Source organism: Euwallacea fornicatus, chromosome 20, assembly GCF_040115645.1.
Source record: "Euwallacea fornicatus isolate EFF26 chromosome 20, ASM4011564v1, whole genome shotgun sequence".
Lineage (NCBI taxonomy): Eukaryota > Metazoa > Arthropoda > Insecta > Coleoptera > Curculionidae > Euwallacea > Euwallacea fornicatus.
The window spans coordinates 992111-1009230 of record NC_089560.1 but is presented as its reverse complement, the minus strand read 5'-3'; the positions used below and the strand labels follow the sequence as shown (position 1 = coordinate 1009230).

Here is a 17120-nt window from a genome sequence, read left to right as displayed (position 1 = left end):
TCAGATAGTGATGGATCTTAATTTTCAAATATCTCTACGAGAGAAAATCCAGGGGATGTTACTAGCGACGTCATTTGTCAATCCATTTTCCGGGGAATAATTTATCCAAAAATTGTCGGACAGCAGCAGGGTAGTGTGGACGTGCTCGATCCTGTTGAAAAACAAATTTTTCTCCTAAGAGACTAGGGTCTTATTTAAGTATTTCAAGTATCCAAGTAGATATGGCGTCTTGTAGAAATTGTAGACAGTTTTCTCTATTGATAGTTTCATGAATGAAATATGATCTAACAATGTGATCACACAAAATTCTTGCTTAAACGTTTAATTTTTGAGGTTGTCGATTATGGGTCTCTCGGAATGAACGAGAATTGATGTCAATTCAGTAACGATAGTTATATTTGTTCAATTTATACAAGAGTAATGGAAAAAAATAAAAAGTAAAAACTTGACCATGTAAAGAATAAAATTACTTTCAAACGAGGTGGAATACAGCCTCTCTTTCAATTTGAAAATTGCAAAGGGGTGGTTTCTAGGTGTAGAGGGATAATATTTTTAAAACAACTTTTTTCACTAAATGATGTCTCCCTCCCCATTAAAGTTGGCGTGTTTTAGCCTTTTTTTTAATAAACAACAGAAAAAATGTTCACGGTGAACACTTTTTCCTGGGACACCTTGTATATTACACTAAATATCCCTAAAGTGAAATGGATTACAGTTCTAATGACTATATATGGAATTTCTCTAATCATCGGCCTAGTTGGTTTTGTGTTACTATTTAATATCATGCCCGGTGGTATTTCTACATATTCTGATTCCTATTAAATTTACACCATGCGTGTAAACAGCAAAGTTCAGAAACGATGTTTGATACGAGATCATTAATATAATATTTCAACGTTATATTATCTCTGGAATATTGAAAATGGATCTAAAAACGCAAATTATATATGTATGTAGCTCAACCATTTCAAATTTCAAATGCTTTTTCAAAAGTACTTCATATGTCGCTTCATTCTCTGCTTAACTTGTTTTTAAATTTTGATTTTAAGTATAGTAGATGCTATACTGCTCAAATGTGTCTATATTTCGACTAAGAACTCCAATATGCAAAAATACACATGGCGTACCGTTTAAAAAATTGCAAGTCCGTTGCAAAACTTTATGCGCAATCCTGTATATTTTATTACCTCTTCAACTTGTGGCCCAAAAACAGCCATCCATGTTTCTATTAAAACTTTTTTTTAATTCCCATATGGTTGTGAAATATTTGCTGTAGACTCTATTAGGAGATCTCTTGTACAAACAGTCATATTCGAGTCCAGAATGGCTACTTGATAGTGCCCAAGGATTTCCAATTGGAAAATGTGTTATTTTATAGGTAAAATATTGCTGTTGAAAGAATAACTGGAGAAATTAGAGAATAATTCAAATATTGTTTTTCAGGTACCAGCTCTTATTGGAAATAGAGATTGTTCAAAGGGAGAATAGCAATACCTTTCCTCATCGATCTCATTCAGATTACGGAAGACCGATAATCTGCTCCCTGACTGATCTTCACACTTCTGTGTTCTTTGCCATAGATTGATTTCTTAATAAAAACATACACTGGTTTGACTACCTGCAGATACTAGAAAGTGCTCTCAAGCATTTGAAACTACTTGATTTAAAATTAATGTTTTTTCTTTTAATTTCTGAAGTTTCGTTGAGTATGCTTACATTTTAGTTAGAGTTTTATATGTTTAAGAGCTATAGCTCAGAGGTAAAACGATCATATTTTAGCTAGGTGTACACGTTCAATATGAGCGCTCAGCATAAAAGTTCCTTAAAAACTAAAGGGCAAAATGATATGCAAATTAGATTTTTCTTTTTTGTTCTCCAAACTTGACATAGTGGTTTTTGCACCGTTTAAGGAATATCAGTGTTGCTTCAATTTGAAGGAAAATAAAAAAATGTAAGTTTTAGAAAGTTTTGAGGAAGACCTGCAGGCTCATATAAGGTCATGACGTGACGTAGTTTCTGTGGATCTAAAATTATTCGGCACCAAATGCCACTTTTCTCAGATCAAATTTTAAGCAAATGTAAATGGAAACTTTTTAGATTCACGAGTTAAGAAGCAATACCAATGACAATTTCAAAAAATGTAGAAAAAGATATGTACACTCAAAAAAAAATGATTATCTCATTAAGATCATGAGCTGAATTCCTCCGAATTCCACAATGAGGAAATGTAAGTAATTTTTAAGTATAGATGGCTATTTTTAGTTGTTGAGCTCTAGAGAGCTGGCAAATTTGAGAATGAAATTCTCAAACAGTGTAAAAAAAGATGCACATTTTGTGGGTACTCGACGCTCCTCAGAGTACTTTAATAGAATCGCAATTGCCTCCGGGTAGAATATAAATGGATCTTGGAATAGTAGACTCAGGAACAACTTACGAAGCAATTTATTCAACGGTTAAATAATGCTCCTCAATCTAAGTTTCCAAAAATGAAGAGCTCGGTCGACGAAGTACACGTTAACACCATAATTTAACAAAGAAAGAGTTTATATAGTTTTTTTTATAGAGACGCAATCCCGGGGTAAAAAATCTTGTCATTAAGACGATACTGAAACTCCGTGCTATCAGTCTGTGTGGGGTATCACCCGCTAAAAAAGCCCATGTTCGTAAAGGGTTTAGAGCCCGTGTCCGAAAACTTTGACCTCGCTTTTGGGACGCTTTATCGCTTTAATCAGATCACAGAGTCAAGCGGGGCTATCGCTTTTTTGTTGCTCTCTAATCGTTGTGATTTAAGGTGATCGTTTGTTGGAAAAATTAACTTCCTTTTCGCCCATGGTTCACCCTTTCGAGTATACTAAGTGCGAACCGTTTGTGTTTCCTAGGCGCTGATTTGAAGTTTCAGCTACGATTTGAGGTTCTTCGATTTTCTTGTTTTCCTCCTGTAAGTTTTATTCTCCGTTGGCTCTATTCCTGTGAATTTTCTGCTTGAAATGACGATGTTATAAAGGTGGAAAAGGTTATCCCGCTTTTTCCCATTCGTCGTTTCGTGATGGGTTTTCACACATTCTTTTGATCCTTTCAGTTCTTGCTAGGATGGGTTTGTTGAACCTTCGTTTCTCAGCAGCTGATACTTTGGTCTTTTACGCGGAATGGCATCCTTCGGATTATAATCAGTTGGCGTCCTGATTAGCCCATTTATGTATTTTTCTGTCTCTTGTAACGAATTTATTGCATGGTGTTTGATGTTCGGAATTTGAGGTTTCTCTTTATTCTTTCGTTGCTAAATTATCACGGCGCATTTAGAGCCATTCTCAGAGCAATTTTTTTCACTGCCTGAACACTTTAGATATGCCCTAGCTGTGGAACCCCATGCTGTTGATACCTATGTTAGCTGGGATTGTATAATGGTTTTTATGAACATAAACTTATTGTTAAGGGGCAGTCAGGATTTTCTGCTTATCAAAGGGTAAAGTCTTGCCCTAGTGAGTTTTACTTTTCTTCTTATCTTTTCTGTGTGTTATTGCCACGTGAGATGTTTTTCCATGTCTACTCCTGGATACGTTTTATTATTTCATTCTATCTGCTTGTTTTCGATTATCACTCTATTCTCGATCTCAATTTTCTTTTTTCATTTAAAAACAATGACCTAGGTCTGTTCGACGTTAATATTGATTTTCCACTTCGAGAAGCATTTTTCCAGCGCTATAATTTCCTCCCGCAGGTATTTGACTAGCAATTTTCCATTCCAAGGTCTGGCCAATATCGCCGTGTTATTTACATAAAGTGCCGGTTTAGTGTTTTTCGTTTTGGGAGGATCCGACACGTAGACATTGTACAGGAACGGCGATAGTACTGCTCCTCGAGGTACTCCCGCTTCTATGGTCCTGTAGGTTGAGTAAAATTCGTTTAGTTTGACACGGAAACTCCTGTTGTTGAGAACGAATCGTACTAATTTGACAAGAAGTACTAGGAGTCTTGGATCCAACAGTCCTCTGTGCTATACGTGTCGAATGCCTTTGTAACATCCAACAGGATTGCCCCCATTGCTTGTTTTCTATTGAAGCTATTCGGAACGTGCTCAACTATTTTCAATACTTGAAGTTCGGTCAAATGTTGTTTCCTGAAACCTAACTACCCTGACAGGGTAATTTGGAGGCCTATTTCGCACTTTTTGAGTCTCGATAAAATAACTTTTATCATAAATGATAGTAGGATGATCGGTTGATAATTTTATAGAAAACGATTATGTTTTCCCAGAGAATTTATAATTATCGCGAAAGTTTTAAATAATAGGAATAAGGATTAACGAACATAGGAGTATTAGGGCTAAGAGGCAATTATTGGTTAATTTATTGTCTATCACTTTGGAGCGTAAAATTTAGTTGAATAGTGAGATTGGTATGTTGGAATTATACCAATTTAACGAAACGGGATTGTACCTCAATTTTACTTGTTCCAAGGAAAAGGAGGTGAGAGATCTATTTTAGAGAGTTGCATGTTTTAGCATGGTGGGTACCAAAAACTGGCCATGCCGGACATATGGCTAAAAAAGTAGTGAAGTATATAGGCGTAGCATAAGGCTACATTACAACAATATATTCTTTTGATCTTCTTCTTGACACTAATTTGGAAAACTATTTTTACAAGCAGATCATGTAGTATTAGCATAGTTTATTTTTGAATTATAACTGTAAATAATGTTATCTGTCAATGATAGCAAATCTCACTTAACGCACAACTTACTTATATCAGTAATATATCTATCTAACTTTTGTGATAAAAGAATGGCATAACGAACGTTTATTATTATTATATATAGTTATCCATAGTTGTAATCTACAACAGATACAAAAGTTTGAAATACGAATTCGATTACTTCGTTGTTTCGTGTGTAATTAATTGCTACATGTAAGATATCACAGAGGTAATCTAATATAAGTTTAACATGTAATAGTCCTTTAAGCCACATTTTACCTAACAATAATATTAGAGTACTAGCGGCACTTTGTACAATAAAAAAAAAACAGTTTATTATTTTATAATTAACGCTTAGATTGATAAATAGGATCTACGAGAACGTCATGCCTAATCCTCCTGATATTATTGAACAACCTACCGGAGATATGAATGAGCAAAACACAAATCTCAAATGGAAGAAAGAATATAAAAATTTGGCTTACGTTTTATTTAGTCCTTCTGGAAATTACAACAAAATGCTGTCCAAGATTGTTACTCTTATTTCTGTCGTCATTGCCGTTACGATCACTACAGGGGTTGTTGTGGCAATTATGTATTGGATAAGGAGCTATAGTCGTCACCATCATGATCATGACCACGGCGGTAATGTCACTACTTTAGGTACGTGTATTCCATTGATTGTATGTGAGTGAATAACCATACTCTCAAACTGCTCTTGAGACTTGAGGGTATGGTAGACTAATTTTTTGTATCTGCTTAAAAATGGAAAGGAAGTATCAAAATTGCTGATCAAAATACAAATATGCAATATTTGACAATTTTTGAAGCGTTTCTTAATGTTTCGACTTGTTTTAATGAGTTCAGTTAATTCTTACATTTCCGTGTATACAAGGTAGTCCTTTCTGTTTAAGGTGAATATTAGGGGAAAACTATTTGGTTTTTTCATTTCTTTTTTAAATAGACACTTCCACAGGCAAATTTTAAAATTAATTTTTAAACTTTAAAATATTCGTTTCCTCTGTATCACATATACAGGGTGAGCCACCAAGAGCGCCCCACAGTATTGTGTGCTTATTAATGATATTGATCGAAAATTGTTTTTGGAGGTGTATGTAGGAGCTTATAAGGCACATTTTAAAAATATTTTCATTTATACAGCGTGTCGCAAAAAAAATACAGTACAAACTTACGTTTTTTTCAAATAGATTATCCTGTATTTTATTACATATTTAGAATTAGAAGAAGAAAGAGTGGAAGTTTGTATAACAAGCATTAGCTCTAAAACAAACATTTCTCGAGAAATTTGAGAAAATATAAAAATGTAAGGATCAAGGAAACGTTCTTTTCCTAAATGAAATGAGTTACTTGGCTACTATTTTTATACTGTGCTTTTTAAATACGAACTTTTCTTCACACTAGAATGAATTTTTTATTAAAATGATATGCAAGGTGAGTAAAAAAAGTGGTCAAATTTTACACACCTATAATTTAGGATAACTCTCTTATTTCAAACGGAATGTATACATTTTTATGTATTAGTTAGAATCACTAATTAATTTCCTTTCAATTGATATTATGATATCCTATACTTATCTTTTGCCGTTTTTCCAAAATATGAGAGTTTATTTTTATTTTCAATAATATCATTACACATCCTTTAAAATGAGGTAAATTACCCCACGTGTTCCAAGAATACTAGAAATCTGTAGTTTAGTAAGTAATTTAGTAGCTAGGAAAAAAGTTTAAGACAAAAGTTGTAAGAATTCCTAATCCATTTACTTAAGGAAAAATGTAGTGCCAGAATTAAAAAAAAAAACGGCAAAGCCTAGTTCCTTTTTTGTCGCATTAAAATACCATGTGTTCTTCATCTCGTTATGGGTACCCAATCTGAACTACTAAAAATTTGCTTATATGTAGCAGCTAGTACTTTTTCGTTTATAGCTAGAATAAAAAGCAAAAAAGTATGTTTCTTAGCTTTACAATAGTTCTTTAGATAAAAAGTGACTTATAAAAACGTCACGTTACTAGAATTTGGAAAGTAGATATTTGGTGCCGATACTAATACCTATCCAGGAAACAGATATCTTTAAGTTTTTTTGAAGATTCCAATTTGGTGAGTTTCACAAAATAGTAATTTTGCCTTGCCGTGACTATTTGACTGATCCTGTACCCTAATTTTTTTTTAACAAAATTATTACGGATCTCTATACAGTCCTGCATAGAGCAGAAGGATGTTCATAGAATTGATTCATCATCGAATAGCCATGTGTGTATTTGGAGTCTTTGCTTTTACTCGTTATATAAGAAGTTACATATTACGAGACATTTTGCCTAGCCAAATCCGATTTTCAATTTTTGGAGTGACAAAATTAGTTTATAAAATCTGAAAATGGAACTTAAATTAACGCTAAACTACCGCTGGATAAACATAATCATTTAAATATTTTATTACAGAATGCGTCTTCTATCCATTTGAAACGAGCCCGCATCCACTATTTGTTCTTTCAGGAACTTCCTCCTTGCTTTTTCCCACATGGCCTGAAAAAGTTGTGAGGATTTCTAAGGGGCAAAAAGTTGACTTTATTTGTCCAGGAAAGACAATTCTTATCGGAAAAATACACTTATCAACCGACATTTTAGTTGGGACATGTTTCTCAGGCTCGAAATTCCAGATTGATGATGATTTAGTTGAATGGGCTGATCTGCGATGCAACGACTCTAATTGGAGAGATATTCGAAACACTGGAAACACTTGCGCTAGAGATGGAAAAGAACTTGAGACTGGCTTCGCAGTATCTGATGGCAGATTCATAAGGACTTTAACCATTTGCTTTAATTCTGCTATGCAGATTGCTTACTACACTTATATCAATCAGACATCGGCAATATCTGAGAGGAAGCTTGATAATGTAAGACCTATCTTTCTGCAAGGCAATGTATCGTATACCATAGGGAATGTGACAAATCTGTATAAAAGAGGCAATCAGAGGACCACCGTGAACCGATTGTTGAATCTGCCAGATAATTCAGAGCGTTATATTCAAAACAATTCTGACTTCTTTTTGGCCAGAGGTCACATGACCGCCAGGAGTGATGGGTATTATGCTGCTCAGCAGAATGCTACGTTCTACATGCAGAATATTGCTCCTCAATGGCAAAAGTTCAATGCACGGAATTGGAATCAAATTGAGATCGATGTTAGGGATTATGCAGCAAAAAATGGAGTGGACTTACAAGTAAATGACATCTAGTCATTTAGTCACTGGCTAATTCAACGCAACATTTTTATCTAGGTTTGGACAGGAGTGTATGGAGTGACAACCCTGCCCAACAACAAAACTGGAGAACCAACAGAGTTGTACTTGTTCGTAAATGGAACATCGAAATATCTACCGGTTCCAGAGATATTTTGGAAAGTGGCTTATGAACCCATATCTGAAAGAGGCGTGGCACTGATAGGAGTGAACAATCCATACAATGACACTTTCAACAAATTATGCGTTGATGTTTCTAATAAATTGTCCTGGCTGCATTGTGACAGGAATAATCAAGAATTGGGCTTCTGTTATGCTTGCAGTATCACAAACTTAAGGCGCGTAGTTACTTATATACCACATGTTAATGAAAAGGGATTGTTGTTGTAATAAAATATATATCTGGTGTTGTAAAATTAGCTTTGAGCTAGATAAAACTATAATTATCGAGATAAAATCAGACGCACCTTCAATTAACTTTTCATTTTCGTTTGCATTTTCATCGACATTCTTCATTTTTTCCTTTAAAGCGTGTTAAGTAATTAAGTAATTTATACAGGTTGTCAATTTGAAATCTGCCTAACTCTATTATGTCGAAACAGAGTGGATCTTTTCAAAAAATTTTCGAAATAATTTCTAATTAAATTTGAGAGCGTATACAGTTGAAACTTGAAACAAAAAAATAAATATTAATTATTGAGAAGAATTTTATATTTATTGTGTTATATACCTTCTTATCCTCAAATCCAGCATCTGTCATATAACTTATTATTCCAGACAACATGAACCTCTCCCAATAATATGGGGTTAACACAGGAATAATTTAGAGCAATTGGACTATCACCAGACTGCCCTTTCATCTATGCATGAACAATTAACTGCGACCAAAGTCTCAAGTTCCCGGATGTTTGCCCTTAGCAGTGTAATTTAGATAAGTTGACCTACACATATATAAGTAGTTTTCAGCCCCAAAATGAACGATTAAGATTTTTTCTTCAGACAGAGTGCATAGTGCGAGAAGCTCTTAATTTTCTTCCAATAGTCCAGAGTAAAAGTATGGAACCATGGTAATGGAATGGAAAGTTGTTAGTGAGTTAACGAGTCGTCTCAATCCTGACAAATCTACATCGTGGTGTCGACCACGTATAAAATACCGGTTGGTGTCACAACAATTGCTGAAAAAAAAGTTTAACTTCCTGAGAAAAAATCAATTTTACTTTCTGAAAAAAAATCTTTAACACATTTCGAGTTTCGAATTAATTTAGACTCGAAATAGAGGCGTAGACAATTGAGGCTTGAATCACAAACAATTTTAAACATTTTCGAAACAGTTCAGTTTACGACATCTTTCTTTCAACACGTCCAAAGGTGATTCTGAATACTTTCCAAAAAAGCCAATATTGCAAATGATTTTGATTTTCAGCTAAAAATCTAATTTCGTCGTTCTCATCCTCGATTTCAAACATAACTGTCATGACAAATAGCTAATCTCACATTCTAAAGTGTTGAGTTATGTACTTTTATTAATTTCTATCATGATTAAAACATCAAATGTTTTTGCCTTCACTGATGATAAAGTTTTCATCTTCATTAGCTTCTCCCGTTTGCATTTTATACACTAATTTTTGAAAATAGTGGCGGCCTCGATGGTTACCAAGTGGAAACCTTTGACGATATTCACCAAATACTAACATCATATCGATTTTTTTTACAAAAAAAAATTTAATTACATATTTTTAGACTAAAAAGGGCCTTTAGATTCTAAAAAAGTAAAAATTCATAGGGCATTGCATTTAAAAATCGAAAGTTGACGTTGTTTTCGGCTAAACTGGAGGTGCTAGGTAAACATCATTAATGTCAATCAACCGGCTATATTCTCATAAAGCTTTCCTTCAAATTTCAACTTTCTACGTTTAAAAACAAAAAAGTTATAAGTGCAAGCCTTCTTCTTGAGTCACCCGGTATATAATATTGATGTATATAATAAAGACAGAGCCCCTGCCAGTCTCAATATTTTGTCTCAGTCTGTTAAAACTTAACATCTTGAAAAGCTGAACGATATACAGTAGCGGACAAAAGTGGAGCGATAAACATATTCTTGAAAATATTCAAGGTTTGTTACGACTTATTCATAAATCAGTAATATCTAAAATCATGTTAGGATATCTAGAAATAACACTGCAAAAAAATATAAGTTTATTCCTGAATTCAAGGCCTTTAACAACAAAAACGAATAAATGTGGCGGACAAAAGTAGAGCAACAATATATGTATAAAAATTATTTCTGACGTCATTTTTATCAAACACTTTTGAGTTGTCGTGTTTAGTATTATTGGTAAAAACCAGCAAACATGCCTCGTGGTAAAAATCTCTCAGTGCATCTGAAACAATTAATTGTTTCCAAGTTTGAATCTAAAATGTCCCAGAGTGATATTGTTAGAGAATTAAATCTTAATCGCTCTATAATCTGTAGAGTATTGAGTGCCTAAAAGGTTCGCAAAAATGTGATGAGTCCTCCAAAGACAGGTTGTCCTCGAAAGACAATAAGAGTTCAAGGCAATAAAATTGTGGACATTTCCAAAGGGGATCCATATAAAACAGCAGTTGATATTGCACAGGAATGTAGTGACTTTGGTGTTTCTGTAAGATCGACTCGAAGACGCTTACAAGAAGAAAGTGTGAATGCTCACAGACCCTCTAAAAAACCCTTAATTTTTAAGAACAGGATGGCCCGGCTCCGTTTTGCAAATGACCATCTCAAGTGGAGTTTCGAAAAATGAAAAACTGTGGCATTCTCCGACGAAGTAAATTTAATTTGTATTCCTCACATGGAATTCAAAATGTCAGGCGTCCTCCAAATGAAAGGTACAAACCAAAATACACTAAAGACACAATTAAATTTGGTGGGGGTAACGTATTAGTATGGGGATCATTTTCCGGGTTTGGAATGGCACCATTGGTAAAAATAGAAGGCATTATGTGTTGGATTCCCATCCACATCGCCATGTTATTTACGGTTGAGTCTGTTCCATGTTGAACGTCAAAAAGTCACATTCATAAATTACTGAACTCAAAGGGCAGTTCTGGGTTCATTAGAAGAAACATAAAACAGATTCACCAAATGTACCATCCAGGCTATTGTGAATGTTCTCCGCCTATAGACCAATATCAGCGATTTGACCATTCGCCGAACCCATGAGTTGATATAATAATGGAAAAATCCCATTAAGGTACATGTTTGGATCACTTTCACCCTGAAAACCCTGACCCATGGTAGTATCCAACCAGGGCCCAGATTGGTCAACGAAGGAAAAAAAGGGTGATCCAAACTTTACGAGATCGGAAAACCAAAAAGACGAAATTAGTTCGTTTTACAAAAAACACAAGAAAAGTCTTTCCTCATTTTCATAACTTTTTTTGTACGACTCAACCTTTAAAACTAATACAGACATTTGTTTACGTTAAGTAGTAGTGTTTCTTTCGCCCTTTGTCCTAGTTTTTCGTGGCGGTATTCACGTATAAAATAATACCTGGTGTCAGAGGTTTCTTCCCTGGGACACCAACATAGCGTTGAAGAAAATTCATTGCAACAAATTCTAGAATTAAAAAAAATAATTAAAAAAATGTAAATAAATCTAAAAATTCATTGTAATCTAAATGAAAATTTAAGAAAAAATAACAGGGTTTTTTAAAATTTAATAATCAATATTGCTTTCCCTAGCAATAATACAAAAACGAATTCGAAGAGGGATGCTCTATTTTCAATTGTCGATGGCTTCTTGAAGAACATTTCTCAGGTCTTCTTAAACTGCTTATGTTTATTTATTGTTCGGCATGGCCAGAGTTATTTTGACGTTCTCTAATTCTGCTTTTAATCTTGTTCCACAAGTGCTCAATTGGATTAAGATCCGGCAAACTAGAAGGCCAATCTGAAACCGCAACTTCTTTCACTTCCAAAACATTTCTACTAGCTCCGCTGGCATTTGGAGGTGCGTTATCGTGAATGAATAAAAGAGCGTCACCAAAAGGTTTCTCTCTGGAGTCTACGGGTTGCAGCACTAGATCTACATACCTCGAACCTGTTAGTGTTTCTTTAGCGGGAATTAAAGTAGTTTATCCACCAATCAACATTGCAGTTTCTCCTTTGGATACAAATTGAGCAGCTCGAAGCTTAACCTGCCTTCCACGACTTCTTAAAATACCAATTCGCCGGCTGTATGATCGTAGGCCAATTTTGGTTCTATCTGCAAACAAAACATTTCGCCACTCTTCAGTTGTCCAGTTTTGGAGCTGCAATCACGGATTTAAACGGTCAATTTTATTTCGGACTGGTAGGAATGGAACCCTCAGCTGTTTTCTGCTCAAAAAAAGCCGCGAGCTTGAGGTCGTTTCCTAACAGTTTTGACCGACATGCTGATACTTGTATCTTGTAAAAGTTGCCTTTGAAGCTCGGGATGGGAAGTCGTGGGATTTATTCTTGCTATTTGAACGGAAAAGCGGTCATGACCTTCTTTATTTTTATAGAGGAAGGAAACCTTCAAAAGGTGTCCAGTCTGATGTTTTAGTAACCGGGTTATGTGGGATTCGTCCCTGAGTGGGACGCCTACCCACTAAAACCCTCCTCTCTTCACCCTGGATCCTCCCCGGAACCACCGTTAGGCATTATTTCAGGGGATCATGATCTTCTGTGGTAGTGTCCGGAAACATTCAAAAATGTTGAATATATTTAGAAACGACCCATTGTGTACCCCCCATCGTTCCTGTAATTTCCCTTTAGGACGCGCCCTGTTCCGAAAAAGCAATAATTCTCTCCCTCTGAAGTTCTGATAACCCCACATCAGGCATTTTTAATAAAATTTAGGGAAATAAAAAATTATAATTTTAGCTAAGATTACGTCGAAACGTTGAAACTATTCTAATCATATTTTCATGAATTCAACTCTTTAGTAATAAACACGTTCGGATTTAGTCGCTTGTTACGGTTTAGCAAGATTGAAATTTTTTTCCCATAAATACCGAGTGATTCTATATAATTGGTTGTGCTAATTGTGTGGTTCGTGGAAGACAACGATCCTCAGCACCATAAATAGAAACGATTTCAACCCGTTCCGCAATTAAATAAATCATGTTACAAATAAAAATTTGCGAGAAGCACGAAGTGAAACTCAGATTATAAATAGGATTTGACGATTCACTGGGTAGAAAAACATTCATAAATACCGATAAAAAATACTTCGTTTTTTACATTTAAGCATTATTATTAATTATTTGATGAAAACGTGCGAGAACCTGAATAGCGCTTTTACGCTTGCATGGAAAATAACGAGCATCTATTATAAAAAATTATTAATATTGAACAGCAAATCTTACGCTTTGATCTAATTACAATAAAACTTTGATTTAATTTATAGTTCTATTACTTATTCCTGATTAAAAACCATTTAATTCTACGCCTAGGTGTCCTACTCGCGGGTTTGGAACTTTAGGCATTATCGAATATATTTTAGGGCGAAATTCCTGAAAGCTTGGTACCATTGAAAAGCTCGTTAAAATCCTTTCCGACGATATGTCGCTACCACGCCTGCGCTATTAAAAAAGAAAAAAAACACTCAGTGTGGCTGGGGTGCTCTTGGTAGAGGGTAGCGAGTACAACATATCCTCAATCATCTTTCCCCATCATATTTATTTATTTTATTTACACTGACTTTCAAAAAAACCGCAACACCAAGAAGAACGCATTGTATATATGTAGGATCCGTTTGTCAGATCGCTGCAATATTTTGTAAATATTAATTAATAAGTATAATTGTTGCGTCTGACCAAATCGAGATGCAAATAGGAGAATGTACATTGTAAAGTAGCTAAATTTAGGCTAGGTTAGGGGAGTAAAGAGTGAGGTACCCTGATGATACGCCCATGTGTATGGTCACTGAGTTCATGTGGTTCGCAGCATTACTGGAATTTTCCCAGTAATTATCCTTGGTTGAGAGCCGTATGAAGTAAAAGAAAGTCGAGCATCTCTTTGTTAGAACCAGGAAAGAGGGTCGAAGGACAGTCGACAACGGTTCTGACAAAGGATGGTTTACGCTCTTCAGATATGGCTGGACACATGGCGGATCGGGAATCAGTCTCTGGTTAGGGTACGCCTCTGGTTTATTGCCCCAGAAAGTAGCATTTAAGGTATTGGAGAAACTGGGACGAGGTAACGAGTCGGTGAGGTGTCGGGAGTGTCATGAAGGAACGCAAGTATCTTCTTAGTTAAGTTACCAGGTCTGTAAATATGAAACCGGAATCTTTTAATAAAAAGTATAACTTAACTGCGCAATAATTATAAAAAATATTTTATTCGAAATATTTCCCATCGTTACATCTACATTTTTCCCATCTCTCTGGCAATTTGTGGATGCCTCGCCAAAAGAACTGTTGTTCTTTTGAGGCAAACCGTTCATCGAGCCATTTTTGAACTGTTTCGTAAGAGGTGAAGTGCTGTTCTGCAAGAGCGTGTTCCATCGATGCAAATAAGTGATAGTCGAATGGTGCTAAGTCGGGTGAATAAGCCGCATGCGATAGTACTTCCCAATGAAACGTCCCAATCGTTTCCTTTACCAGTTTTGCAGTGTGTGATGGTGCATTATCATGAAGCAATATCACCTTGTGTTGCCGTTTTTGATATTCTGGTCGTCTTTCACGCAAAGTTCGATTCAAGTCCATCATTTGTTGTCGGTAACGTTCAGTATTAACTGTTTCTCCAAGTTTTAGCAGCTCATAATAAATTAGGCCTTTTTGATCCCACCAAACACAGAGCATTGTTTTCCGTCCATATCGATTTGGTCTTGCTGACGATGCTGATGGTTCGCCTGGAGTTACCCATGATTTTTTACATTTGGGATTCTCAAAATAGATCCATTTTTCATCACCAGTCACAATTCGATGAAAAAATGACTTTCTGTTATACTTGGTAAGCAACAATTGGCAAGTGGCTTTTCGATTTTCTTGCTGTCTTTCATTGAGTTCATGTGGAACCCATTTTCCTATCTTCTGAATTTTCCCCATAGCTTTCAAACGAATGGAAATGGCTTCTCGTGTCACATTTAATTGGTTCGCTAATCGTTGTTGCGTTTGAGTATCGTCCTCATCTAACAAATCTTGCAACTCGCCGTCTTCAAACTTTTTCGGTGGTTTTCCACGCTCTTCGTTATTGACGTCAAGATTACCACTTTTGAATTTTTTAAACCGCTCACAGCACTGTGATTTTCCAAGGGCATGTTCACCGTAAGCTTCAACAAGCATGCGATGTGAATCTGCAGCCGTTTTTTTCAAGTGGTAACAGAAAATCAATGCTGTCCAATGTAGGCACAAAATTCGACATACTCAAAGCTATTGCAAACTGTACTGCAGTATTGAACATGTATTGTTATCATTTGAAAATCATTCTCAGATGTAAATAAGAGATATAGTGCCCTAATAACACGGTAATATTACGTATATTGATCACTAGGGATATTTGGAGGCAAATTCCGGTTTCATATTTACAGACCTGGTAGTAAGTAAGCCCCTAATTGTAACAACTCAGAAATAAAACCCTAGACAAGTTAAGAAAGAAAAAAAAACCTACATGTATTTGAAATTTTGGTATGATTTTAGACTTGTAAAGAGAAAAAAATGATAAAAATTTGAAGTTTTTATTATAATGCGACATGAAGTTTTTCTTTACTTTTTTATCTGTGACGATCGTTCTTTTTGCAAATTTTTTTACAGGCGGATAGCGATAAAGGTATTATTGTTAGTACCATATTGAATGTGTGGTAGTGCAAAATGCCTCATATACGCTAAAATACAGTTTATCGGCAGTTAACTCCCTTTGAAAGGGGAAGAATTGTTGGTATGCATGAGGCAGGTTTACCTTTCCGCGAAATTGCACGTAGATTGGATCGAAACGCATCAACAGTGCTAAGAGCTTGGAGAGATTGGTTAAACGAATGAAGGGTCAGTAAATCGTCATCGTGGTAGTGGCCGTCCAAGAATGACGAACCGACGCGAAGACCGGCGACTTCGTCCTTCAGCGACAGGCGCCCCGTTTGAAACAATTCCGTCTCTTGGTGCTAACTGGGTAGCCACCCTAAATCGAAGGGTCTCCCTTAGTACCATGTATCGCAGAATTCGAAGTCTTGGACTAAATTTATATCGTCCTATACATCGGCTTCCATTATCACGAAACCACAGGGTGGCCCGACTGGAGTGGTGTCGTCTGAGAGTGCAATGGGTGGATGAGTGGAGAAGAATCGTGTTCAGTGATGAGACCCGATTTTGTTTATGGCGATCTGATGGCAGCAGAAGGCGCAGAGGAGAGCGATTAAATTTGGACTTTTTGGAAAGGCGTCATTCTGGTGTAACACCAGGTGTCATGGTTTGGGGTGCCATCCAGTATGGTAGTCGGTCTCCTCTTGTTTTCATTTATGATAGATTAAATGCTCAGATGTACATTAAGAGTGTCTTAGAACCGGTTCTTGTACCATACATGCACGACCATCCTGGAAGCACATTTCAACAGGATAATGCGCGACCACATGTAGCCAACGATACTTTGAGATATTTGGAAGCTGAAAATTTGGATACTTTGCCTTGGCCAGCTCGGTCTCCAGATTTGTCCCCAATAGAGCATGTATGGGATATAATGGGTCGGAGACTTCAACGTTTAGTTCGTCCTCCGGAGACCATAGATGAACTCCGCGAGCAGGTGCAGATTGCCTGGTATACGATACCACAGGAAGATATTGACAATTTAATTTTAAGCATGCCACGTCGCTTACAGGAATGTATTAAATTAAGAGGAGATACCACCCATTATTAAATTATGATTAAATTTTTTCACTTATTCACAATAATTTTCTTTGGATATTTTGATCGTTTTTATCTATTACCCGACCCAAGGTAATGCCAGAATTTCAAACGTGTACAATGTGTTCTTCTTGGTGTGGCGCTTTTTTTGAAAGTCAGTGTATTAATAAAAATTAACGTGCATCGGCAACTACAGGACATTGGCACAGGGACGCGAGACAAAGAGTACATATGAAGTGTTCGGGTTATAGACTGTTGTATAAATTGGTAGGTTTCAGAAATGCAATAAAATTTGACAGTATTTGATAGCTAGTAAGATTTACTCTGATGTCG

General features: G+C 35.8%; 1 protein-coding gene across 2 annotated transcripts; it reads left to right on the top strand.

The window, feature by feature from the left end:
• The first annotated feature begins 4790 nt into the window (after positions 1 to 4790).
• On the top strand, positions 4791 to 8648 carry LOC136345569 (uncharacterized). Of its 2 annotated transcripts, none has more exons than XM_066294047.1 (4): positions 4791 to 4921; positions 5063 to 5355; positions 7150 to 7931; positions 7989 to 8648. In XM_066294047.1, the coding sequence occupies exons 2-4, from the start codon at positions 5079 to 5081 to the stop codon at positions 8337 to 8339; spliced, it is 1410 nt and encodes a 469-aa protein (XP_066150144.1). In that variant the 5' UTR covers positions 4791 to 4921; positions 5063 to 5078; the 3' UTR covers positions 8340 to 8648. The 2 variants fall into 2 exon arrangements, with proteins under 2 accessions (XP_066150144.1, XP_066150142.1); XM_066294045.1 differs by having other exon boundaries at positions 4792 to 4905.
• The last annotated feature ends 8472 nt before the right edge of the window (positions 8649 to 17120 follow it).

Excerpts from the sequence above, each read along its gene's own strand:
- LOC136345569 (XM_066294045.1), top strand. Across the intron at positions 5,356-7,149 it reads CGGTAATGTCACTACTTTAG|AATGCGTCTTCTATCCATTT; the intron begins GTACGTGTATTC and ends ATTTTATTACAG. Across the intron at positions 7,932-7,988 it reads AAAATGGAGTGGACTTACAA|GTTTGGACAGGAGTGTATGG; the intron begins GTAAATGACATC and ends ATTTTTATCTAG.